Source organism: Coturnix japonica, chromosome 14 (assembly GCF_054131305.1).
Source record: "Coturnix japonica strain WE chromosome 14, WE-NBRP24, whole genome shotgun sequence".
NCBI lineage: Eukaryota > Metazoa > Chordata > Aves > Galliformes > Phasianidae > Coturnix > Coturnix japonica.
Window position 1 is genome coordinate 15423733 of NC_140676.1, and position 25400 is coordinate 15449132.

At 38.2% G+C, this 25400-nt stretch overlaps 2 protein-coding genes across 27 annotated transcripts in view; one reads left to right on the forward strand and one right to left on the reverse strand.

The window, feature by feature from the left end:
• The first annotated feature begins 73 nt into the window (after window positions 1-73).
• FBXL22 (F-box and leucine rich repeat protein 22) lies at window positions 74-3354 on the forward strand. Its single transcript, XM_015872305.3, has 2 exons — window positions 74-1859; window positions 2905-3354. The coding sequence occupies exons 1-2, from the start codon at window positions 1432-1434 to the stop codon at window positions 3248-3250; spliced, it is 774 nt and encodes a 257-aa protein (XP_015727791.2). The 5' UTR covers window positions 74-1431; the 3' UTR covers window positions 3251-3354.
• A 2347-nt stretch (window positions 3355-5701) lies between these two features.
• The window catches only part of HERC1 (HECT and RLD domain containing E3 ubiquitin protein ligase family member 1), a 98632-nt gene continuing 78933 nt past the window's right edge, over window positions 5702-25400 (reverse strand). For all 26 annotated transcript variants that reach the window (XM_085515739.1, XM_085515755.1, XM_085515744.1 and 23 more), the window contains 27 exons: window positions 25231-25358; window positions 24272-24399; window positions 23484-23675; window positions 22545-22675; window positions 21462-21661; window positions 20950-21064; window positions 20349-20495; window positions 19708-19809; window positions 18734-18907; window positions 18160-18453; window positions 17248-17313; window positions 17025-17150; window positions 16333-16471; window positions 15685-15866; window positions 14765-14920; window positions 14133-14255; window positions 13467-13569; window positions 12641-12810; window positions 11201-11339; window positions 10839-11008; window positions 10307-10476; window positions 9960-10125; window positions 9535-9611; window positions 8882-9134; window positions 8538-8690; window positions 7251-7556; window positions 5702-6358 (listed from right to left, as the gene is read on the reverse strand). In XM_085515739.1, the coding sequence (XP_085371865.1) occupies window positions 6173-6358; window positions 7251-7556; window positions 8538-8690; window positions 8882-9134; window positions 9535-9611; window positions 9960-10125; window positions 10307-10476; window positions 10839-11008; window positions 11201-11339; window positions 12641-12810; window positions 13467-13569; window positions 14133-14255; window positions 14765-14920; window positions 15685-15866; window positions 16333-16471; window positions 17025-17150; window positions 17248-17313; window positions 18160-18453; window positions 18734-18907; window positions 19708-19809; window positions 20349-20495; window positions 20950-21064; window positions 21462-21661; window positions 22545-22675; window positions 23484-23675; window positions 24272-24399; window positions 25231-25358 (4296 nt within the window). In that variant the 3' untranslated portion in view covers window positions 5702-6172. The remainder of the gene's footprint in view (window positions 6359-7250; window positions 7557-8537; window positions 8691-8881; window positions 9135-9534; window positions 9612-9959; window positions 10126-10306; window positions 10477-10838; window positions 11009-11200; window positions 11340-12640; window positions 12811-13466; window positions 13570-14132; window positions 14256-14764; window positions 14921-15684; window positions 15867-16332; window positions 16472-17024; window positions 17151-17247; window positions 17314-18159; window positions 18454-18733; window positions 18908-19707; window positions 19810-20348; window positions 20496-20949; window positions 21065-21461; window positions 21662-22544; window positions 22676-23483; window positions 23676-24271; window positions 24400-25230; window positions 25359-25400) is intronic.

Below are 25400 nucleotides of genomic sequence, written 5' to 3' on the forward strand. Positions count from 1 at the left end.
CTTGTCCTTCTGCAGGCTGTCAGAGTATCATTAGCGTTCACCAATTTGAGCAGGGGTGGCAGAGTATTTTAACTTCAGAGAAGAACAGAATTGAGAACATTGCAGTGCTCTCAGTTTGTTCAATGCCTCTGTCAGAACCCGGTATTTAAACCCAAAGAGGACACAGCTGCACCAAGTCTTGTCATACAACAGCTGTTACAGTCAGTCAGATCATACTACGTGTCCTCTGTGTGCTGCGAGAGTCCCTCCCAGCAGTGGTGACTTATAAGTTTGCTTATGTTTTTCTCTTAAAATAATATTCCTGTGCTTATTACGACTCTGGAGTAGCCTCAACTATTTTAACCTTTTCAAAAGCAAAGGTAAGTACTGAGAACAAAGTAGGGAGAGACCGTGAGTTTGAAAAGCTGGTATGAGAAAACACAGAACAATTCCCAGCATCATACCACGTAAGCTGCTATTTCCCAGTGACCGGCTTACCTGCTACGTGATATCACTGACTCTTGTCTTCTTCTGTGGCTTGATAAAGTCCTGATGCTACTGGCCATAGCCAGTATCTGAGTGTGGGAAGGAAGCAGGGCTACCCCTTTAAGTCCAAGGAAAATGCTCAATGACAAAGGATATGAAAGGAAATGAAAGAGGCCATCATTAAGCACAACTTAGTGTTTACAGAAGAAAATTACTAACGTTAAAGAACTGCACTGATCCCACTGGTTGTTTACTTTGAGCCGCTGTGGACAAGGAATGCACGTTACTCATCATGCAGAGATCAGAGGTAACCAAATTGCTGCTGACTGCACATAGATTTTACTCTTTTGTCAGAGTTCAGATTCAAGCTGCCATTTCAGACTGAAAAGCAGAAGCTGAACTTTGGTTCTATTTAACCCTGATGTCACTGGACAGAAAGAACATGGGTGTGAGCCATCAAGCACTTGTTTCGTTCACAGAAAGTCACTGGTTGTTACTGCTTTTAATTCCAACCCTGCATCTGCTGTTAGTGGAGTTCTTTGAATGAGCCTCTTAAATTCCAGTGTGGCCATCCTTGAACAGGAGGCTGAAGTGCAGCCTTAGAACAATTCATTAATGAAAAAGGACCAAATTACCCTATGCTGTAAAAACTAATGATGGAATGTGAGAGGCTGGCAGAGGTTCCTCTTACAGCAATACTACCCTCTCTGCCCCTTCCCATTCATTAACACAGTATGAGCTCTTTGCTGAGTGTAACAGGCTTACCTAAAAATAAATAAATACATAAGCAAGTCCCTTATAAGGAAGCATTTTGTGAAAGTCAGCTCCTGCTGTTTCCTTCATTCCATTCCCTCGAAGGAACAGAACAACAGTTTCTAACACGTGTCTTTACGTCCTTATCCTGTCTCCATTCTTAACTTCTGCACCAGCTGTTGGCTAAAAATAAACACCATTCCACAACCATATATGAGCAACAGCCTTGTGGGGCTCCCAGCGCCTTCCAGCACTGCCATCATTCCAAAGCCAGGAGGCTGTCAGCTCCCTAGCGCCATAAGGGCTATGCATATAACCCAGCTGAATCGGGAATGCCTCTTGCATCTCTTTTCCTTTCTGGACAAAAACAGCAGGAAAAATTTAGCAAAAACATGTCACACGTTGCTAGAAGTGTTTCAGGATCCCGTGCTTTGGTCTTTACTGAACTTTAACTCTCCAGTGGAACTGCAGAAGCACAACTATCTCCTGGGACCTGCTTTAAAATACTTGTCCATCTGCTGGTATTCAGAGAGAGTCAAGGTGTGTAACATTGAGGACTGGATGAAAAACAATCTCCAGAAAGACTTCTGTAGCAGACATGAGAACACGGTCACTGATTTTTTGCTAGAAGTTGCCAGCAGGTAGGTCTGTGTGTGCTGTGGGTGTGGAATTAATTCTGCATTACTGTACAAGTTCGTTAGCTGCTTTGAAACCACAACATTTAGAACGGATGACTCACCTCCGTACCACCTGCCTGACCCAAACGGGGCACAGACAGCACTTGGATTGTGGGGTTTTACTGTTGATTTGATAGTGCCAATAGTGCATCTTCTTATTGTCTTTCCCTAAGCCTATTTTTATTTTTTTTCCTTTTATTGGAAGAATGCTTAATTAATACTGGAAAGTGCAATACTGTTTAGTAAATAGCTGCTTAACTCAGCTGGAACATTTGGTCAATGTAGAGGATTGTCCGGGGGAGCCCCTAAGGGAAAAGCATGGTTTCACACTGCAAATGTATAAAAACAAGCACATTACTAAACAGTATTCCTTTAGTACTGGAATTTAACCATATCTGTCTGTCTATGGGTGTTAAAAGCTACAGTAGAAGTGCCACTATGGAAAAACAACTCTCAGACCACATTGTTTCTTCTAACAGAGCTGCTCTGTAGCACTGAAGCTAAGAAAAAAAGTGTTAACCTGCATCAAGTTAGAACCAATCCCAGTGCGTTTCAGTAGCAGCAAGACCGGCAGTGGCCTGCACACCTTTGTGCACCCACTCAGTAAAGCCAAGGAGCTGCAGTGCACACACAGATCCCCATAAAATCACAAGTGCCTACACTCAGAATGCCCGTAAAGCTTCACTTGTCCAAATCAATTCTGACCTGAACCCATGACCTCTGGGGGGGTCTTCATCAGCTTATGCATGCTTCCACTTCCCCTTCTCTGTGCCAACTGAGATACAGGTGTTGACAGCAATAGGAAAAGCAAAGGAAGAAGATGAATAAGTGCTGTGGTAGGTAAAGCTGAGCTTTAAGGCCTATTTGTGTCCCTCCCTGCTCATGCTTTCTTACCCCCTCCTGAAGAAGTATTTTTCCAACATGGTATTTATTCTTCAAGACAATGGCTTCTCCAAGCTCTGTATATTATCTATTCTTCCCTCATCTCACCTTGACAATTACGTTTCAGATGTCCAAACCTGCTATCTCTGACCCTCTCAGGATGTGGCCATGTAACAGATGATTGCCTCTCGCTTCTCCTCAAGAACTGCCCCAGCCTCAAGACACTCAAACTGGAAAACTGCGCGCGGATCACCGACCGGACGCTAGAAGCAGCGATCCTCTATGGGGGATCACTGCAAACACTGCACGTGGATTTCTGCCGGAACATAACGCAGAGTGGTCTGGAGAGAGTTAAGGAGAAACGGCCTTCAGTAACACTGAGAGCAGAGCGAAGTGCTAACATGATTCCAGACAGTAAGCCACAAAAAAAGCCAGTGTTGGAAAAACCGTCCAGAAAAATGGCTCAGCTTTAAGTTGTACGGATGGTTGATTTCCACTCACCCCTGCTGTAGCACTACTTCAGATACCCATGGGTAACGCACTCTGGTTTAAGTCCAAATAAATGTTTTCTCTCTAAGGGGTTCACTGGACAAAGGCAAGAATTCACACACCTTATAAAGAAAGAACACTTCAGCATTGGATTTTCCTTGAAAAATCATGTGTTTATATCACACAACGCAGAACTCAATTTCTCAAGTCTAAAAATGGGAGTTGGAGAAAAGCAACAACCAGAAGAACCTCCCGGTTTTCACTGTGAGAACACAGAACGTGTTGGCAGTAGGGTAAAAAGAGGAACTAATTAAGTCTGCTGCATGACTGACACTTGTGCCTTGCAGGGCAGGGGGCTGAGCCAACACTTGCACTGCCAGGTCCAAGAGGAGTCTTGTCTCAGGGACTGGGTGCTCGTCTTGTCTCTGTTGTAGTCTGCCTGCATGTTTAAAAGTGCTAGGCAGCTGTCTGATAGCCCAGAAAGGCTCAACATGTAATTATTAGGTATTTGGAGGGGGAAATAAAAGAAAAAGTGAATGGAAATAAGCAGGAGGGAGAAAAGAAATCATCCCAAGTGAAAAACAGGATCAGGAACAAATTAGGGCTTCAAGAAGCAACAGCCTTAGAAAATGTGTGTGAGTGTGTGGAAAAATCCGACACTGTGTGTGAGTGCGTGAAAGTTCGACACTGTGTGTGTGAGTGCGTGAAAATCCAACACACACACGTGAAGCATTTGCTTCAGAGTTAAGTATAAAGAAAGGGCAGGTGCTGCACACACACAGTGAAAAACAATCAGCTGCAAATAGAACTCATGTTCTACAAGAGAAAGAGGCCTTTAGCTTTTAAGTACTTTCCTGCACATTACTTCTCCAGCACAGTATTTGTGACGAAGATTCTCCAAGTTGTTTTTCTCTATTTACACGTAGCATTTAATGCTTTTAGCACATCACGTTCTGTACTTCATTAATCTGTAAGAGGACTAAATGAGCACATTGTCACACACCTGCTCCTACCTCTGATAGGCATTTCTTACCACTGCTACAGTCAGACACGTCTCATCCAGTGCTAAAAAGCAGAGGGGAAGTGATGATGCTTTGAAACAGCTCACAGCCTTCCCTGCAGCAGCCTACTGCAACAACTCTATCATTAGCAAGTTACAAGACTGAGCTGCCTGCATTTTTTATTGCATGCATGTGTGTATACCTCTATATAGGTATGGATGACTTAGGCTACAGCATACATGACTTATACTACAGAACGCAGATACACGCTGGTAATATTTTCTCTCCTTTATCTACACAGATGTTCACGTATGTAAATTACTCTTAAACTGACATAATTTTCAAAATTGTCTCCAATGGACAGAAGAGCTGAGTCAGTGCGTTCTTTACCTTCAAATGCAGTTATGTCTAAGCAGCGCTGTGCAGTAAGAGTGAACACAATTCCAGTCTCACTTTGATGGCTGAGCAACAGAAAAAAAGCCAAACAGCAGATTGAAAGGAATGCGTGCACAGTGCCACGGCAGGGAAAACAGATGGATAAAATGAAAATAAGCACTTAGATCAAATCACGCTAAGATGGAATATGCAAAGGACAAGGGTAATTCGAAAAGGAATGCTAGCAAACTGGAAAAGGATAAAGGACATAAAGGAGGTCCAGTATACAGTAATACAGTGCTTTCTGTAGTGCATATGTACATAAATATATGTACACAACACCTAACATTTAAACCAAGTTGTGAATATACCCCTCCATAACACAGTAATGAGATGCAGGAAACCTCAGTCCAATCTGAAACATGAAGCAGCAGGAAACTACACTTGCCTGACTTCAGTGCCCCTACCCTCCTTCTCCTGACTGTTGGTTGAAGGGCCCCTCTGGGTGTTTCATGCTACTGCCTGGTTCCTGCTAAGACAGTGAGTAAATGTTTCTTTGTCATAGCACATCCCTGCCATAACCAAACACAAACGTTATCGAATTCTGCTGATTATAAAACAATCACAGCCACAACAGATACCAAATACATGTGGTTTACTTTACCAAAGGCGGACACCCGGAACGTATATAAAATCCACAGCTCCAACCACTATCCTGCCACCTTCATTTATTGGCACTCTGTCTGTGAGTCACAGCAGCTGTATGTTATTATTGTCAACGAGTAACACTCTGGAAAAGTGTCCAAATGAAAGCCAAGAGGGAATCACGTACAGCTGTAACTTGCATTGAAGTACACGGTATAAATAGCAGTACACCTGAACACACATTAAGAACGCAGGGCACAGTCCTACCCATCAGACAGCAGAAGATCAACATTTCAGGGTGCCCCAAAAATCACGTCCTGACTAAACATGGTAATGTGATCATTTCCTGAGAGAAAACGAAGGGTGAAGACTGAGTAAACAATACGTGATTCACAAATGCATCCAAGCAACCAATTCTTGAATTTACTTTATTTTTCTCTTCATAAGGAACCCTGCACAGGCAATTCAAATTAGAACAAAATAAATATGTGAATATTCATGTAAAACTGCCCTTGCTAATGAACAATTATACACAATGTACAACCCTTCATGTTCACTGGGAGGGCTTACAAATGTACTATTCCCAACAAAAATGCACCCAAATGTCTCCATGCAAACTTATCAAAAGTGACCAAAAAAGGAGGAAAAAAATTATCGATCATACTTCTTTTTTTGTGTGTTTCTTTTTTTTCTTTTTACAATCACAAAAAAATAAAAACATCTAATTTTTTGTTACATTTAGAGTAACTAAAATGTGGCCACTGTTTATTAACAACTGCTTTTATGCTCCTAAAACATCTATGGTTACCATAAAATTATGTCAACAACAAATTGGACTTAGGGCACTATTTGCAGTAAAAGGAAGATGATTTTGTTCACAGAATGTTAATAATCTGTGTCTGAGCCCTCTGCATTGTCCACATTCCGGGAGAGCATATAATTGTCCATATCTATAGACCTGCAATTATTGATTGCATAGCGCAAACGCTCTGCCATGATTAGTTGACTGGAGTAAGGTGGGAGCCTCAGTTGAAAGAAACAAGTCTGTGAGGTAGGCAAGCTGTCGTAAGGCTGTGGAAATGGATAAAAGGTGGGACACTGGTAAGTTTGTGAATGTAGTAAAAAATGCAACATATCCATTTTTCATTGCTTCCATCTTCCCTGCCTCTATCGCCCAGCATTTCTCAGTTCACCTCAATATTTCTCTTAAGAAGCAGACTAACCTCCCTTGCTTACATCTCCCATTTCGTCCTGAATAGTGTGCCAAGCTACTGTTATATCAGCCGCTCTGTGACCTAATTCAGCTCAGGAAGGAAATGCAACTATTGGGACTTTTGATCACAATATTTAGTGACCCCCTGGATGATAACAAACAACATTCAAATTTATGCGTTGTACCATGAGGTGACGTGAAAGACACCCAACCAAAGATGACAGTCCAACCACTGTTACCTCTGCCCAAATACTTGAGTCTTACAGTTACAGAATGTGCTTTCACTGCCCAAAGCAGTGACACAATGCAAAACGTAGGCATCCTGTACAGGATGTACTTCAAGGATACATACTGTAAAACTCAGACTTCAGAGTTTGTTAACGGTCATATGACAAACTTACGGGAGTAAAAATTACCAAATGAATAAAGGAAACGGAACAGAAAATGACCGTGGACAAGTTACAACAGGTTTGGTTTCCTCGTGCAAAAGCTTGCCTTGACCTCCAATCATAGAATTACAGTGAATGCACCAATTGAATTCATATCCAATTCATGCAGTGTTCCAGCTCCTCTGCAATTAGAATCCTTGGTTTTAATACCTCAGGGAATATCCTACTCCAAGCTTTCACTGCAAATGTACAATTATGGAAACCTGGTTCCTATTGCCAAAGGGCAGATTAAGCTAGATAGGAATAATAAATACAGATAGTAATAAAAAGTAAAAAAAAGAATAAAAAAGCACCATCTTACCCTATCAACCTTCATTATTTGGAATCGCTGAGAGATATCAGCTGTGTTGGCTGGCAATCGAGATCTTCCCGACACAAACCTCATGAAAAGCACTCTCTCTTCATTGGAAAATTCTTCAAGGGTGTGCCAGAACCACTGCACCAGCTGATGCTGCTCATCAACTTCTCTGTATCGCACAACTTTCTTCAGAACTTCAACTGATATTTCTGGCATTCCACAGACCATTTGCTCCAACTGCTTAGCAGTCAGAAGAGACAACAAGGGAACGGGAACAATCCAAGACATTCCTTCTCTTACAGCAGCCACCTATTGCCCAAAACACAGAAGAAACACAGGAAATGAAATAGTGTTACCTCTATCACTTATTGTACCATCCAAATGAATGCAGAGGCAACACATCTGCTGAGGAACAGGGTAAAAGGAGAAAACAGCTGCCAAATACATACACTTCCCCTATAAGGACTACTGCGTCCTCTCTCAAAACTCTGGAGAATATGAAAGGTACAAAACTATAATTATTTTTAATAGCAATTGCACATGACACAATATAAAAGAAGTTAAAGTGCAAGTTACTAGCACAAATAATATTGGCTAAACCAAAAAGTGGTGTAGATACCATACATCTGAGCCAAAACAAAGTGCTGTTTTTTCCTAGAAGACATGATTTGGTTAACCTGGTTGAGAAAGTTATCTTCCTAATGCAGGAAACAATATACTGCACGTATCTATACAACAAGTAAAACAAAAATAATTTTCATAACAAGTAATTAGCATATTTCATGCTTTTACAAGCTTCACTATGCAAGTGACAAAATACAAAGAATTAAGAAAATCGACAATTAATGCTTCTCAGAACAATTAATGCTGTATTTTTTGTTTCAGTGCTAAAGGAGTAGAGAAACAGTGTTAAAAACCAATGTTTGTTCATAGTATTTACTTCAGCTAGAATATGTTGCTATGACGTCCAATGACACTGCTCAGTAAGTACAGTTGTGAGGAGTTTCCCTAGACGGGATGACAGCTGCAATGGCACTAATCTAGTGAAAGACTAACTCTTATTTCCAGTGCACTTTCGTCAAACATGCATTTGCTAAGGAAAGTAGGACTGGCCTAAACCAAGCAACCAAAACAGAAAAGTTTGCAGGGGAAAAAGAATCCTTGTGGACCCATCCAAAGTGCAGAAAAACAAGCTTTCCTTGTTCTCTGGAATACGAAATGGAAACTTACATAAATAAAAACTGCTGTTCACATTAACCATGGTGGAGAGGGTCACAATATGGTTCTTACCTGACGGTCCATTTCATGAAGTCTGTACTCAATTGCCCTCTCCACATATTCTTTCCTGTTTGAAAAGGTAAGTGGGATGCTGTTCCCTCCAGGGATTATGGGAACCATTTTGCCATCAGCACTTTGGCCAACAAACGAATCTAAAGGAATCATCTGTTATTGAAAACAGAAAATCTTTGTTCAGCTTAAGTCACTCAAGTGATCTATGTGTAATATTTTACTATCAGTTATTCGGAGTTATATTCAGATCACAATTCCAAATGCTTATTAAGTCCTTGTTATCCCAATAAAACAACAGTAGTGTTAAAGTCAATCTGCTAAAAGCAATCACGTTCATAACTTACCTCATGGAAATTTTCTTCAGTAATCCCACTGTCTTCAATGTGAAGAATGCTGTTGAGGGTCTGCACATAGAGCAGATCTACCTCCTCCAAATCCTCCAAGATGAGTGGGATACAACAAAGTTGCTTCCAGACCATTGGAGCCAAATGAAGATCTAATGGCTTTTTTGTACGAATAGCTACACCCATGAGAATGCCCAAAAATTTAAACTGCATCAGATGTTCATCTAAACATGCTGAAGGGTTAAAGAGAAACCTGAAAGACATTGAAGGCTACAGTGTAATTTCTATGCTGCTTCATTAGAAGAAAAAGACCAAGTATTTCTAAGCACTGCACAGTAACTGCTAACACAATTATCAGCCAGGGGCATCCAAGTAAGAAGATTAACAGCTGAAATAATGGACACCAAGATGGGCAGAATTAATCCCTACAGCACATCACGACACTCCTGATGCTATGCTCAATTCTGCAATCCAAAAAGGCTGTGTTACAATCACACCATCTCCTTCACGTTGAAGTAACATCTCAACTTGGAGGACAACATATACTAGGGACAATCATGAAGTCTTATCAGTTGGCTAAAAAACAACAACAACAACAGAGTTAATTTACACCTAGTAACATCTGCAGGAAAAAGAAATAACAGATAACTTACCTGTCCCTGTTGTAGCCTACTTCAGCTGTGGCATTTGGGGAAGGAATAAGCAGGTCTACTACTCCAGTTTCAAGTTCCTTAAAAAAAAAACAGAAGAAAAAAAACATTCTTAGACTTGGGAACAACAAACACATTAGAGAAATATTCTGACATTATATAATGCATTACAAGAAAGAATATTGCACTACAGTGATAACTACTTAAAAATTCCTGTGTAATATTTAAGGTAAAGAAACAAAAGCCTTTACATCAGTCTACAGTGGTTGTCTAAGGCATTCCCAAGTAGACAGTTCTAGTGCTGTAGCTCAGGATGGAAGAACAACAAGAATTTGCTATGCTGCAAAAATGAAAAGTGAGAAATACAAACAAAATCAGACAAAACGAAAAACTCTACCAGGCATTTCTAACCGCTAGAATGCTCCTACCTGACACATTTCTGTAATAGTGTCATCAAACACTCCCCCTGCATCATCAGCTCCTTCTCCAACCAGTTTCACTTTCCAGGCACGAGAAGGCAGTCGAAGGTCTGATGCATTCAGCTTTACCACTTGCCTTGCAATCTGTACAAAAATGGGTTTGCATTTCCGACCCCTTTCGAAAAAAAGAAGACACAACCATATGGTGTAACTCGTAAAAGTGTACAGGTTAATGAAGTCATTTGCTCATAATGAAGACGTACAGAGAGCATTTGATATGCCAGAGGTTATGGAAAATGTACGAAGATCAGTATTAGTTTGGTATCAAATACACTGCCCATGAAAACAATACTGACCTGGTTGATATTCTTTTTACAGTAATCTGAGGACCATAGTTTTTTCCCTGAACCATGGTCTTTCCTATAGAGCGTACCATAGGGAGCGTGTACACTCGTGGTGCTAGCAAGGGTCTTAGCTGTCCTTGAACTATCCCCCATGTTCCAGCATTGTAATGAGATGTACTGTTCTGCAATAAAGCAGTATGAAAATAAACATATTAATAAAGGTCATTAATTTGCTTATTTACAGAATAAAACCTTCATAATTAATCACTAGCAACTCAATATTTCACAAAGAAGGTAGGTGCTTTTTTACGCTTTGAGGACAGCAACTTTTTGAAAGCTACTGGCATTTAATATTAACATAACTGAAAATACACAATGGTACTTTTTGTCAAAGCCCGGCTTAATCCAAATCTTTATATTTTATTTATTTATTAGAAAAAACAAGAAACCTTACAGACTCTACTACTGAGGCCTGGTGAGAAACTTGCTAGTGATGCGGTACAACACAACAGGGCTAAAATGTGTTTTTCAAATGGAGTTTTACCTGATTATTGGGACTGAGGTTAAGTAATCTCCATGAAGAGTACATGAGGTCAGAGAAATGGTACAGCAGTCTGAGCCTTGCTCTTACTGTATGAATGCTCACTTCTTTCAGTGCCCCGTACTGTGGTGGAATGGCATCAGGCAAGCCAAGCTGTAAAGGCACTGATACACCTACCACACAAGAGAGAAAACAGCATTTCATAAAGGACAGCAAAACTGAGAGACTAACGGTAGTTTGAAAACCTGGATGGATATAAACTAAAACAAATTTGTGCCAAACATTCCAAAGTTCCTGTTACACTCATCCCTCATGAAACACAAAGACTAATTCAAATGACCATACAAACCATCCCAGCTATTTACCTGGAGCTCTGGGTGGAACCGGGGGTGCTGTCCAGGCAGCACTGTGGCAACGTCCTGCTGAAATTTGCCGAATATTCTTTCCTTGCAGGACTGTTATTAGGGTTGGTTCTCTGACATGGTTAGTATGGCCAAGTCCAAGCTGACAAATTGTAACAGTTGTAAGACACAAGTAAGAATCAACAACTGTGATAATGCTTCTAGAAAACTCTCAAGCAAAGATTCAGAACAAATGGTAAAAATTCTTACACTATATACTGGCTTTAAAACATTTGCCTTGTAGATCTTTAATTCTACTTGCATTTACATTTTATTTTTGATAGAATATTACATCCATGTTTAATGGGATTTGCAAATCTAGGTGGCAAAGAGGCCTGAGAACAGCTAGAGATTTTTTCCACAATCTTTTGTACGCTGAGAAATTAACCTGTGCTGCCAAGTCATCCATTGCACAATCCTTCTCATACAGAGTCAGCACAGCTCATACCTCTCCTCTGCAATTTAAATATCAATTTTGCTCTGGCAGGTACATTCCTGCAAGCGTTTGAAAAAACAATCGGCATGAAGAGAAATTTTACTGAAACTTCCAATCTTTTTCCCCAATAGTTTTGAATTTTGTATTGTAAAAATGATAACTTCATATTTCAGGAGCATTCAAAATCATTTCTACAACATATGAAGCACATTTTTTACACTGCAATGGAAAGTACACCAAAGCAGCTTTCAGAATCAAGTTCCTGTATTTTTTTCTTTTTTGCAATGTTTCTCTCCCAAGAACACAATGAAAGTATGACTGTAAAACAGACATACATTCCTTTTAGAAATTATTCTTAATCACTCGCCCAAATGCCATTCTCAAACACTCATCCCTGAAATGCCACAGCACTGACTTTGCCCAGCATTCCTGAAACACCAAGAGTCAAAACATCAAGAGGCTCAGTCTTACACTTGCAGCATACAGAACTCAAAATCTGAAATCCTTACAAAAAACTGGAGTTATAAACTTGGTGTGGGAAGAGAATGGATGCTTAAGGGCAGTGATAAAATCAGCATCCCAAAGCAAAGAGACTATTTAATATTTACTATTTTCTTCTGACTCATAAAAGTCACTTCATATAAAATTAATCTTTTCTTCATGAAAAGAACCTGATTGCCACCCATCATATTTTTTTTTAGTATTTAAAAACAACGATGGTAGGTCATTAATCAGTTTCTTTCAAAAAACATTTTGAGAAAGGTGCATTTAGACAGAATGTTCTCAGTGTTTCCCAAACTGCTGCCATGCACAGGAAATGAAAAAGAAACTTATGGAGAAAACCTAAAATAGCTGAGGGGAAGGAAAAGAACAAAAATCAAAGCTTGATTTTCCACTAGAAGACATATATTCCAACCACACCTACACAGTATTAATAAGGTTAGAAATAAACAGGAAACAGTACATACCTGCCCTTCAGAGTTGCTACCCCAAGCATATACATCGCCTGTGGATGATAAAGCCAGTGTATGCTCTGCTCCCACGGCTATGTCTTCAATGAAGACTCCTGACAGTACTGGGACTTGTTGGGGTCTGTTGTGATTTCGAGCTCGGCCTTCTGGCAAACCAATAAGGCGATCTGAAATTGCAAGGAAACGTCTGTATACATAAAGACCGTCAAAAGTTCATTTTACTTGAAGGCAGAAGTTGAGGAGGGACAAAGAGCAACTTGGAATACTCTTAGAACTGGGATGTCAGTGTAATTTGTTACGGAGAAATCCAGTGTACATTTCCTACAAAGCACTACCTCTGCTTATTGATTCTGCTCAAGTCACTTGCACTTTGTCAGTGAAACAAGCTCAAGATCTAGTAAGACAAGACATCATGTGATTTCATAATACATCCTAATTAATTGACCTGAAAAGAGAAAACATGTTTAACTCGGTGGTGCTGGCAATTTGCCTGTCCAGATTCTTAACAACTTGGGCAGATATAGACTCTGTTAGGTAAAGTAAGCATTCAAGCAACCCAACGGTTTTAGACATATAAAATTAAACAAAATTTTACAGAAAAACCTGTCAAAAACTAAATTAAACTCTCTTCAAAAACTAAATTGTGAGGTTATTGTGAGATCAAACTACATGGAGGTCTAAAAATATAGATCTGTGTCTACATTAACACTGCATTGCTGAAATTCCAAGATTACTGTTTTAAATGCATGCTAATGTTCTTCATTTTCATTTTCAGTATATAAAAACATCTGGGTACAAAGGTCCAAATGTCAGATCATCCTACCTTGTCCAAAAGTATATACATGGCCATCTTTTGTCAGTGCAACAGAAAACTGTGTTCCACAGGCAACTTTTTTTATGCCAATTCCACAGAGAATATCCACTTTCTAAGGGAGTAAATGAGAAGACAAAGAGGTATGGCATTACAAAGACATAAAAAGAAAATAAACATGAATTTAATCTGTAACTTCTGTTTCCAAAGAGAATTTTTATAATTCCCTCATTGTAATACCTATTTTGTAGCATTACCCTAATTAAGGCCTGTAAATGAATAAAAAAACCTGAGCCGCTGTTTTCTTATTCTATGCACAATGATTCAAAATACCTTTTATTTACTAGGGATTGGTGAGAGGTGGCATGAGAGGAAACAGACAAGTATGTAAAGAATCTTACCCACAAACACCAAAACTAAGCAGCTCTCTTGAGCTAACCCTACAGTTTTCACTGTATTACCTCTGACATAAGGTTGAGTATCATTTACCTGAAATTCTTTAAAGTGCAATGCTTAGAGTAACATACTATCAGAATTATTTACAGTAGATTTTATTAGAGCAGTATAATGTATAGAATTAATAATTTCAATTCTGAAAACTACCCTGTAATTGCTGTGTAACCAGTTTAGCAACAGTGAAAATTTATGCAAAGAATACTTTTCCCCATGAATTCTAACCTGTGGTGAGGATTTTGCAGTGGAATTTCCCAAACCAAGTTTACCATAATCTCCATCTCCGAAAGCCCAAACCATTGAACCATCTGTTGACACAGCTACAGTGTGATTGAGTCCACAGGCCACCTAGTCCAAAGAAATACGTTATTACCAGTTTTTGCCACTACTAAAAAGCCCACATTTTTTTTAGAAAAGGAAAACTGTGTTTAAAAAAACAAGATCCTTCTAAGGACTTTGAAAATTCTGCTGCTTCTTACAGCATTTGGGAGACAATAGGGTGGTTTTTTGCTTGTTTCGTCTTTTCTTTTAGGGATTTGCTTCCACTCCCGCTCCAAGAGCCAAAGAACAGTTTCATGCTAAGCACGCTCAATGCCTAGCAATATAAATTGTGCCATGAATTCATACATAAAGATTAAAAATAAAAATGTAACAATGTTAAAGAAAAAAAGTAGTTTTTTAGAAAAAGGCTCAAAAGTCTCAAAAGATAGCAAAACCAAACAAACCAGGCAAACATTTTCTTCAAATTCTGCTACCACAATCAAAATATAATCCCAAACATAAAAGTAGAACAGTGAAACATGTTGAAAACATCAGCTTTAAATGAAGATACAGTGACAGTTTTAGATAAACCATGCCTGTCCAATCTGGTAACCCTCCAGCGCTGTCACCCTTTCTGGAAGTTTCTTATTGGAAGTATTTCCAAGCCCTAATCGACCATAATCGCCATTTCCGAATGTAAAAAGTTTGCCATCTGCTGTCACCACAGCTGAGTGTTTGAAGCCACATGACATCTGCAAGTAAAAGAAATACGATTTTTACAGGCGTCTTGTTATTTAGGAGTAAACTATTACACACAAAGCTATGCAATAACTTTTCCATCTTATGAAATATGTATGTATATAAAGTCATAAAGCACAGGTACTGTAGCATGAAGTACTTCAACAATCTACTTCTGCTTTATCCTCACAGTAATGTTAGGAGAAGGACAGGGGCGGACTTGTGTGGATAAAGGCCTTCAGGCATTTATTATTTAATGATTTATTTTGACTTTTCTGTTAAAATCAAATATTACCTTCTGGAAGCAGGTGCTTGCCAAGCACAAATTCCATTAAATGGCATGAAAGAATGCAGGTTTTGATACAGAAACCTTCAGCCAAAGCCAAGTATCTTTTTTTTTTTGTGCTGTTATCTGACAAATACCAAGGTGTAAAGTTCTGAATTGTGGCTGTATTTTGACAGTCTCCAGATCATCCCTTTTCCACGGGCTCTTTCAAATTTTTAGACTTCTCAAGTAACAAGTGTTGAGTAACATCACAGCAGCAACGAACCTTGTGACATTAACTGTTTTCAACTGGGAATTATCAACTTGCTTCATAATGCTCAGCAAGAAGTCAAAGGTTTCCTGTTTTCACTTTATATGAATTCAAATTGACAAGACTGACAGTGGTTCTGGAACATCTCTGTCACTAACTGTACCATTTACCTGAAGCCAGTATTCCTAAGTACTAAGTTACCATAATTACAGTTTGCAAGAGGAAAAAATATGCTGTGGAACCTGCACCACTTCTTCTCCTTGCAGAGCCTCTATCTGTCTAGGCCTGCGCTGTCTGTCGCTGTTCCCATGTCCTAGTTTGCCATAATCTCCATCTCCCCAGCTAAAGACTTCCCCACTTTCAGTCAAAGCCATGGAATGTCCATCAGATCCACAAGAGGTCACCAGCTGTGTTACAACAAAGCCTGTTAAAGAGCACAGAGAAAACCATGTTTGAAGTAAATAACAATGAACTCTTAATATGTGCATATCCAAGGGCCTGAAGGGGTGGCAAATTATGTCTGTGGAAAGGCATCAACTAGGAATACACTTTTCTTATCACACCAATTCCCCTCTATTATTACTTTGAAGAAACTCTACATCTTCTCATGTACAACCTATGGTTTTGACCTGTCCTAAGTTCTGAAATGAAATATTCCTACCCTTAAGCAAATGTATTTCCCCAGAGCAGTCTTAAAACTACAGAATTTTTAGATGTTACTAATTACGTTATAAAGAGAAATAAATCTCCAGTTTGTTTGTTCAATTTTCAATTAACAATTACAACATTTTTATGTCGATCTGTGAAAATAATATCAACACAAATAATTACATTATCTATCAAAATGATGCCCACTATCAGTCAGTTTGATCTTTTCAAAACAGTTTTACCTTGCAGTGCTGAGATGACTGTTAACACATGAAGATCATCTGAATTTCCTTGTCCCAGCCGTCCATAGCTCCCTTCTCCACAAGCCAAAACTGTGCCATTAGCTTGAATGACAAAAGTACAATTCTGACCACAAACAACCTGGTCAAGAAAAATACACAGGAGTTTATATGGTTTTATGTTTTTCCTTGTTTGTTTGTTTTGTTTTGGATGCATCAATCTTTATTACAATTATGACGTATCATCTAATTTTTCCAACCATTACTTTCCTTTGTGATTCTACCAAGACCACCGACTCTTCAGTCACACAGCAAATAACATTCATGACAAGCCTATTAACACGAAACATCACTTACAGCATATTTAATAGACTTCTATTACCTAATAATATCATCACACACATTTCTTCACTGAAACTTGCAACTGGTTTCAGCAAACCTTCTTCCAGTGAGAGAAAACAATACATTCCTACCTGAGATTTATTTAATCTTGATGTTTCTACCCTGAATGGCAATTTTATCTCAGAAGACAAAACGAATTATTAATCATGCTAGAAAATACATGCTTTGAGCATGTTTTTAATAGTAAATTCAAACAAGAAATAGACGGCACTCAGAGAGAGATTCTGACATTCAAACAATGTATGGGACAAATCAATAAAAATAAAAATGTGTGACTGTCTTTAGGTGATCACCTGTTGAGCCTGAGAGAACGAAGGTGCTGCCACTGGTACCATGACATTTCTACCAGCTTCTGCTAATTGTCCGTGTCTTCCTGCTCCCCACAGATACACGTCACATTTGCCTCCCAAGTGCCAATCCTATGGTGCAGCAGGAAAAAATGCTTTAGACAAACAGTACTTCCAAAAGCTTACTACAGCAAAATAAATAAAATAAATAAATGTCCATTTTGCTGACCTCTGGCCTTGATGTTGCCCAGGACATTATCTGTTCATCCATACCATTGATCCATTTACTGTTATCCTATGCAATAAAAAGCACAGTTACCACATTCAGTTCAAGAGACATACATTGTTTTGCTGCTATGTCATACTTGTTCCCTTATTAACTACAAACAATATGGACATTCAAAGTACTCTAGATACAAAGATAAGAGTGAACATGTGCAAACTCAGATATTTGATTTTTGCCCATAGACAAAACCTACTTCTTTACTATGCCTGCAAGTGACACTGTTATTCAAGGTCCACAATCAAAATATAGATAAAATCAAATAAAATTCATGATGAAATAATCTTTTTTAAAGCTTTCTGAAGCACGTGTTCTCTGAAGATGTTGTAAGATTGCCAATAATAATTTACTGATCCAACATAATGATACATCACCAAAATAAAAACTCATAAAGACCACTAACATCACTAAAATAATTCGGTGTAGGAATGTGCCAGAAGGTTACTTCAAAATTAGTACAGTAAAGTTCTACATTTCTTGCTTCTGTAACTTGAAAATTACCGTGTTGTTGTCTTTTTTTCCAATACACAACTGATACACAATTTACAGTATACTCTGTTGTAGAGAACTAAAAAATGAACTTATATTTATTGCTGGTGCTCACATAAAAATATATATGCCTATGTATACCATACATTATAGAAACTTCCAGTTCAGAGATGTTAACCTCATCAAATCACATGCATAACACCAAGATGCATCCTTCTTGAGGCCAGGCTGGACAGAGCCCTGGGCAGCCTGATTTAGTTAGAGGCAACCCAGCATATGGCAGGGGGTTGGAACTGAATGATCTTTACAGTCCCTCCCAACCCAAGCCGCTATAATTTTATATATATATATGAATATAGCACATTTTACCATTAGGAGAGTAAGTTCATCCTCTGGAACAGGCTCCAGGTCTGGAACAGTAAAGGATTCTGGGAACTGTGCTCCCTTTGCCAAGGCTTCAGCGGCTTTTATGGTGGTTGAGAAACATTCTAACCAGGCCCATTCCGTGGGACTCCAGGTGGAAGGATCAGGGAGGCAGTTCTGGTGATGAGGTGGTACTGGGGGATTGCACAACAGCTGATCTAGGTGGAGGCCCACAGCGAGTGATGCCAAGCATTGCATGTAAGGACTGTGAACAAGCTGGTCTCCACAAACAACATGGGGCTACATGTGAGGGGAAGGGGAAAGAGAAATCACACATGCACAGTTAGGAATATAATTTCATCAATCTGAAAGTAGGACTTCTACAAAGGCAGTCCTATAGACAAATACTTTCTTCCACACTTAAAGTTTGTCTAAAAATTTTAAATATTCTCAAACTAAGAGATTGCTAGTTTGGAGAATACTGAAAGATATCTGCAAACAAGATGTAGGATCTGCAACCAGATCACCACAACAGTGATCCCAAGAGACAGGAATTTTAAGTGTCCTCATTAGCTCTTACCTTTTCATAAGCATACTGTTCCTGAAGCATTATTGGCAAACGTTCCAAGAAAGCTCGCATGCAAGGAGCCATATTTAATCCTAAAACTCCTTGCTGTTTCAGTGCAGTTCTACACGTCGCAAGGATGTGATTGGAAGATATCCACTCTGAAGTACAGTTCACTACCAACACATCCTGTTTAACAGCAGACACAAAACAAGTTAAAAATTAAAAATTCATAAAACAGAGTTAACAAAGAATTTCAAAATTAGAACCAAATACAGCACAGTTCTACTAACAGGAGCTATAACTTGTGCCAAGTTCATCATTATTCACAAAAGAAGTTGCCTTCTGGAACAACCACCTGTTTGCCTTTTGTTTTTTAATCACTTGAGGAAGTAAGGGACTCATGAAGGCTTGAAAATATTGCTATATTGCCACCTTTGAAACTTCTGTTCAGATGCAAGCAGTACTTAAACACTGAAATAAATTTTGCTATTTCTTAAAAAACATTCTGATGTTGAGGTTGGTCTGGATTAAATCATATTACTGAAGTATCTTATTTGTTCAGAGAAAAAAAAATCCTTCATGTTGCATAAATAAAAAGTCTTTTTATGGCCCACTTACAGTTGCTGCCAAAAGACTGAAATGCTGATGTAACCAGTGTATAGAGTCCTTTGCAAGCACAAATTCAGGATTCTCCCTTCTTCAGCCACCCAAAATTCAAGATGAGACATTTAAAAAAAGCTTTTTAAGCTCAAGTGGTAGTTGAAAGTCAAAATAATGTATCTTGATAATACAACAGTTAAGTAGACTCAGTTATTCAATCTGCTTTGTAAACATGTATCCTTACATAACACAAACCAATAAATAGATGGTCCTGTCTGCAAAGTTCTTCCCCGTCCTCCCAGAAAAAGACAAACGGAACTGTCTTTTAATAAGATAATTCTTAATTACACAAGCAATTGCAGGATTGCTTAAACACACAGAGTCACCTTTGATCTGTTACAGCACGCAGCTACACCAACTTCAGGTATCCATACAGCAGTCTGAATAGCTCCAGAACCTATCACAACACTCTGCAGCACCGAACCATCCTAAGAAAAGAAGTGCTCTGTGTCAGTGTGCATATACAGCTACTTTTCTATTTAAACACATAAAAAGCACATTCTTCAAGGATGACACTCTCCAAGCTGCTCAATAATTTCTTAAAAACTGAAATGCCAATGCTAAAAGCCAAAAATTATCCAGCATTTCTATCATACTACAGAGATGATGTAAGAAATGATTCAGAATTATTTAATAAGAAACAATGTATGATTCTTGAAGAAGTTCTTGTAGTAAAATAATGTTGTTCCCATCTCTAAAGTGCGAGTGGCTGCTTCTGCAAAGCCTAACTAACAATATGATTAAGACTAAAAAGTGAATAAATTATAGAACCACAATATAAAAATACTTAACATTTAAGTGTAATTTAAATTTATACTGTACTAAGTAACATATTTCATCATTATTTTATATGGCATTTTCTTTCAAGTTTGTAACACCCCGGGAAAAAAACCAGAAGTCTGATGCCTCAACCACAGGAGACAGTAATACCAAAAAAGTAATCATGTTACCTCTAAGATGACCTTACCCGTAAAGACCAAATATTCATGAGACCACCAAGTCCACCAGATACTAATGCCAGTCCATCAGGACTGAACGCAACAGTCCGAACAGGGGTAATATGTCCTCTCAGCTGAAATACACACTTGGCTTCAACTGCTTTTCTGTATCCATCCTGAAAATTATTTTGTAGTTATGGAACACTGAACTTCATACAGAAAAAAATTAGCTTCTATATTCTGTAAGATGTACAGAATATATGTAGAGCTATAGTAATTTCCATACTATAATGTAAAAAGTCCAAAATTATTCTTGTCACATTACCACCTTTTCTCCACACACAAAATGCCACCAGCATTAAGAACTACATTACAATTGGATATAACATGTAAAACTTAATGTTGACTTAATTTTATATAGAAACAATTTTAAACTCTTTACTGAATTTTATTATAAATGTATCAACTTAGGAAAAATAGAAACAGTTCAGTATATAATATTTAGTGAAGTAAAATTCTTCTTAACAAACACCTTCTCTTGGGAAATTTGAGATTTGAGTAACTCATTCACATTACCCCCTCCCTAACTGCAGAACAAGCAGAGAATTCTTTAAACATTCCTCCTCCTACCTGGGCACTTGTTTCTTGGTCCCACCATCCTTCTGAGTATGCTGAGCTGGTCTGCAGTGTGACTGCTATGTCCTGGGGAACAGTCCAGACACACACCAAACCATTGTGGCATCCTCTAAAAGAAGTCAGAGTAAATCAGAAAAACAGTATTAATTAAAAAAAATATTAATACAAAATATTAACAGAATGTCCTAAAAATATCAGACATCGCTGCCTTCCTACAAAACTGTATTTATCTATACATCTGAAGTCCAACGGCATGTAACCAATGGTTAAAAGCATTCCTTCCGTTCCACTTGCTATCCTCCCACTCCTCACCCCATACCTTTTCAATTCTCACTAACATAACAGTCTCATATTAAATTCATCTTCATTCTGGTGCCTTACAGTTCTCATGAAAACTGGTTTACTGAGTAAATGTTATTTGAAAAAACACAAAACCTTACTTTGCTTTTGACATTAATGATTAAAAAAAATACAATGAAGCTAGAAGAAACAAAAACTTGACATACGTAGCTAACAACAGCTGTAACTTGGGACCTTTCCCTGGAAGACCACACCAAGCAATGCCATTCACAAAAGCTGGATGGGGCAGTGAATGAAGACGTCTCCAAGACCCTCCCATGTATGCCCAGAGTTTCACCATTTCTTCTTTGGCACATGTCAGGAGAATCTTACCAGTTGGATCCCACTTCATACTAACAACTGTATCCTATTAATTAAAAAAAGAGTCAGTGTGAAGTAACACAGTAGGAATATAGAAAACTCAATTATCAGAGCCAATTCAATGTTTACTTATTGATAACAAAGAGTATTTTATTCTCAAACAAATTTTAACAAGTAGAGAGAATGCCTTGCAAATATGAATTCAGTGTATCCTCAGAACTCTTCGTTTTTTTTCATGTTGGGTGACTGCAGAATTACCTTAATGGTACTGGCTCCATAGATGTATTAGGTAAAGGGCCAGATGAGGCTAACCAACATCAGAAAGAAGAACAGGCCATAGTGGAATACTAAGTATAGTTTTATTACCACAGCATGCCCACTTCTGTCACTGCCATGCTTCAAATATGAAGACCAATTCATGGAAGCACTCAGGATGCTTTTATTAAACTTCCACTTTGGGAATTCTCCTCTTAGCCTAACAATTCATTAGTCCAATTGGTAGTGACTTTTTATCACAGATACTAAAGCAAAGGATCAAAACCTTTGTGGCTGTATAGTCAGAAAAAGACTTTTGCTTTGCATGGTCAGTTAAGCTCTACAAAAACATGTGAAAGACTGAAGTTAAAATGTTATGAGTGCTGTTGCAAATCAAGCCTTTTTAAACCCAAATACACCTTTAATACACTTCCGCTGCTCTATCTAAACACACTTTGCAACCTCTAATAACAAAAAGACTATAATTCTTACTCCTTTTTTAAATTTTAATTTGATGAACTGTTCCTCTGAACAGGAGGAACATGATGTGTTCAGCACATCAGAAATAGGTAATCTGCACTTGATTTTATAAATAACTTTCAAAGACAGAAAATAGCTTAAACAGGTCCTTACCTGCAGAAATTACAGACAGATTGTAAAATGACTAACTCTACCTTGTGCGCATCAACTAGAACGATTTCTCCTTTTTCAAGTGGTTCCTTTGTTCCTATTAGCAATTTTCCATCTGAATAGCCAACTGCAAATGGTTTATCTTCACTGAACCAGGCAAGGCATGTGACAGAAACTGTGACAGACAACACAAAACTTAATTTAACATCAGACCTGCCAGAAGTTTTTGAGAGCATGATTACATAAAATATTAAGTGCATAACGTCCCCCTCAAGTTATTTGACTTTTTTTTGGACTGAAAATTTTCTTGAATTTGTATAGTAAAGAGAAAAGTGAATGCTGCTGTAATCACAGCAGTTGAGATCATCATGTAATTTTTTTTTTTCATTCTCCTTCATTAAAATACTTGAATATATACATTCTTGACGTGGGGAAAAGAACTGCACTGGGCTGCTTCCAAGAAAACCACTGAAAGCAACTTCAGCCTTAGTTAGTATGTATTGCCTCCATTAATTCTGCCGCAGTCTTTGTGGAAAACCACAAAATCCTACCTAAGATGTGCTATTTGATGTTCTCTGTGATCAGAACTATAAATAAAAATGGCTGTAATGATGGAATTCAGATGATATTGTCTACAAACTATCTGCAGACAAAGGGAGACACTGCAAAAAATCTGTGTCTTTTGCAGTCTTTTAAGTCATACAGCCAATGCGGCACTTTAAAGCAAGATTAATGCAAGTATTCTAACCTCTTATTCACTGCTGGTGAAAATGCACAGCTAATGGTGGTGACCAGGTTGAAAATATGTTGAAAAAGAGCCTTACAGTATTCTCTGCTGTAGTTCCCATGTAAATAAGTAGAGGGCATTATTTTCAGAGTAATCTGTATATATTGCCTTTTCTTTTGTATGGCAAGGAATCTCAAAATTTAACTAAGGCACTACTAATTTTAATCTCTACTTAGATACTGATACAGCCACCTACCATCCTTTCTGTAGCAGTGTTCCAGTTCTATCCGGTGCATGGTTGAAATATCCACAACTTCAATAAGTCCAAGAGATCCATCCATACGACCAATCAATAATAATTCTCCTTTCCAGGCTGCAGATGGCCCTTCTTCTGGCCAAGCAAGTGCAGATACCCAGTGAGGCTGAAGATCTAATAATCCTTTTCCTCCTAGGAAGCCCCAAAAATATTTCAGTTATTTTTAGTTACTTAATTATTTAAAGTATCAAATTTAATTATTTAAAATTATTTCACCTTCATAAAGAAAACAATAAAACAGAAATAACTTCCACGAGAAAACATCAGAAGAATCTATAGTCTAGAGCTAGAGCATATGACAAATTCACTTAAGTTATGAGACTATAAAGCAATGGACCACTCACCTACACAAGTCTCAAGGTTCATCTAAAATAAACAGTTTTATTAAAGGAGAAAGCTAAATTCTTCAGGACTATGGGAAAGTACCATATGTGCAAACAGAAATCACCAGAAGTGATCAATTCTCAAACCTGAACATCAGTGACAACAAGAATTTGTACATGGTTCTCAGTTTATCCAGTTTATCCATTAAATTTTAAGACACGCATCGACCTGTGGTTAAAGACTTTATCTAATTAAACAGACTGACAAGATTTTATTATGGAAAATGGCAGATACTAAACTGGAGAGCACACATAAATAAGTAGGTTAACAAACATTCAGTTACTTGGAAGTTTTATTTAGAAATACATTTTACTGGAAAATGTCCCCAGGTAGTCAGAGCATACCATTGACTTGCCATATGTTCACCATCTTTTCTGTAGCTCCAGCCAGATACTTGCCACTGATGCTCCAACAGATGAGAGACAAACTAAGGTCACTGGGAGACCCCAGACCTTCTTCAGAATCACCCTCTCTGTAACAGCACAGAACAACATAATTAAAATGGGACTTCCTTTAGGCAGATGGAAAAACAGAATGCATGAAATATTCACATTAAAATCCAAAGTCTTTCTACCATTGTTTCAGATCTACACAATAAATGTTTTCTTCTCTGCTCACAGCCCTAAAATCTATTTAAAACAACTCCAAATTATAAAATGAGCAGCAAAAACAAAATTTAAAAACTGCTAAGAAATCATCATCAAACAACCTTCTGGTTTACTATTATTTCTTTACTCCCCCGAGTTAACTCACATAAGCTGTACTAAGGAATCAGATTTTAATCTTTTTCTTCCTTCTTTTTTGGACACATCCAAATGACAGAAAAGGCCTCTCCAGACAATCTCATGAAGGAGCAGCAGGAACTCTAAGGTCTTGAAGCCCAGAAGTCACAGTAATTCAAACTCCTTTTCCCCCATACTTGACTGAAACCACTACATTCACAGTTATCGTGTTATGTATTTAAACTGTTCACTGGAAACCTCTGAATGACTATTTTCTTTTTATTCCTCTCATGTACCATAGTTCTTTAGAGTAATCATTTTAATACTTTCACTTCACATTGAATGGTTAAGGACATTTTAACAGTTTTAACATGATCTCCTTATACTGACTCTCATCAGCATCATATTTGAGTTCTGTTTTCAGTTCTATCTCACACTGCAATTGGCACAGAAACAATCCCAGGAAAAAAGTAAGATGAAAGAATGTCTGTGCAGAAGATACGGCAGGGTTGGCTTTTCTCATTACCTTGCACAATTGCAACTTAAATTAAATATCTGACACTTCTGAAGAGCTGACTTACAATTTGTTGAGCACACATGTCTGTTGCAATGAGTACTGCTTCTTGGTAACGTTCCACACTCTTATGGTGCCATCATTTCCACTAGTCGCCAAAAGTCCCTTTTTATTGCACCAAACACATGTCATGACCTACAAACGTTAAAGAGATCATGGCAAAAACAGAGTTTAAAC

Bases quoted from the DNA above. Each gene is read 5' to 3' on its own strand.
- FBXL22 (XM_015872305.3), top strand. From the start codon at position 1,432: ATGAGCAACAGCCTTGTGGGGCTCCCAGCGCCTTCCAGCACTGCCATC. The intron at 1,860-2,904 runs GTAGGTCTGTGT...ATTACGTTTCAG, and splicing joins TTGCTAGAAGTTGCCAGCAG to ATGTCCAAACCTGCTATCTC.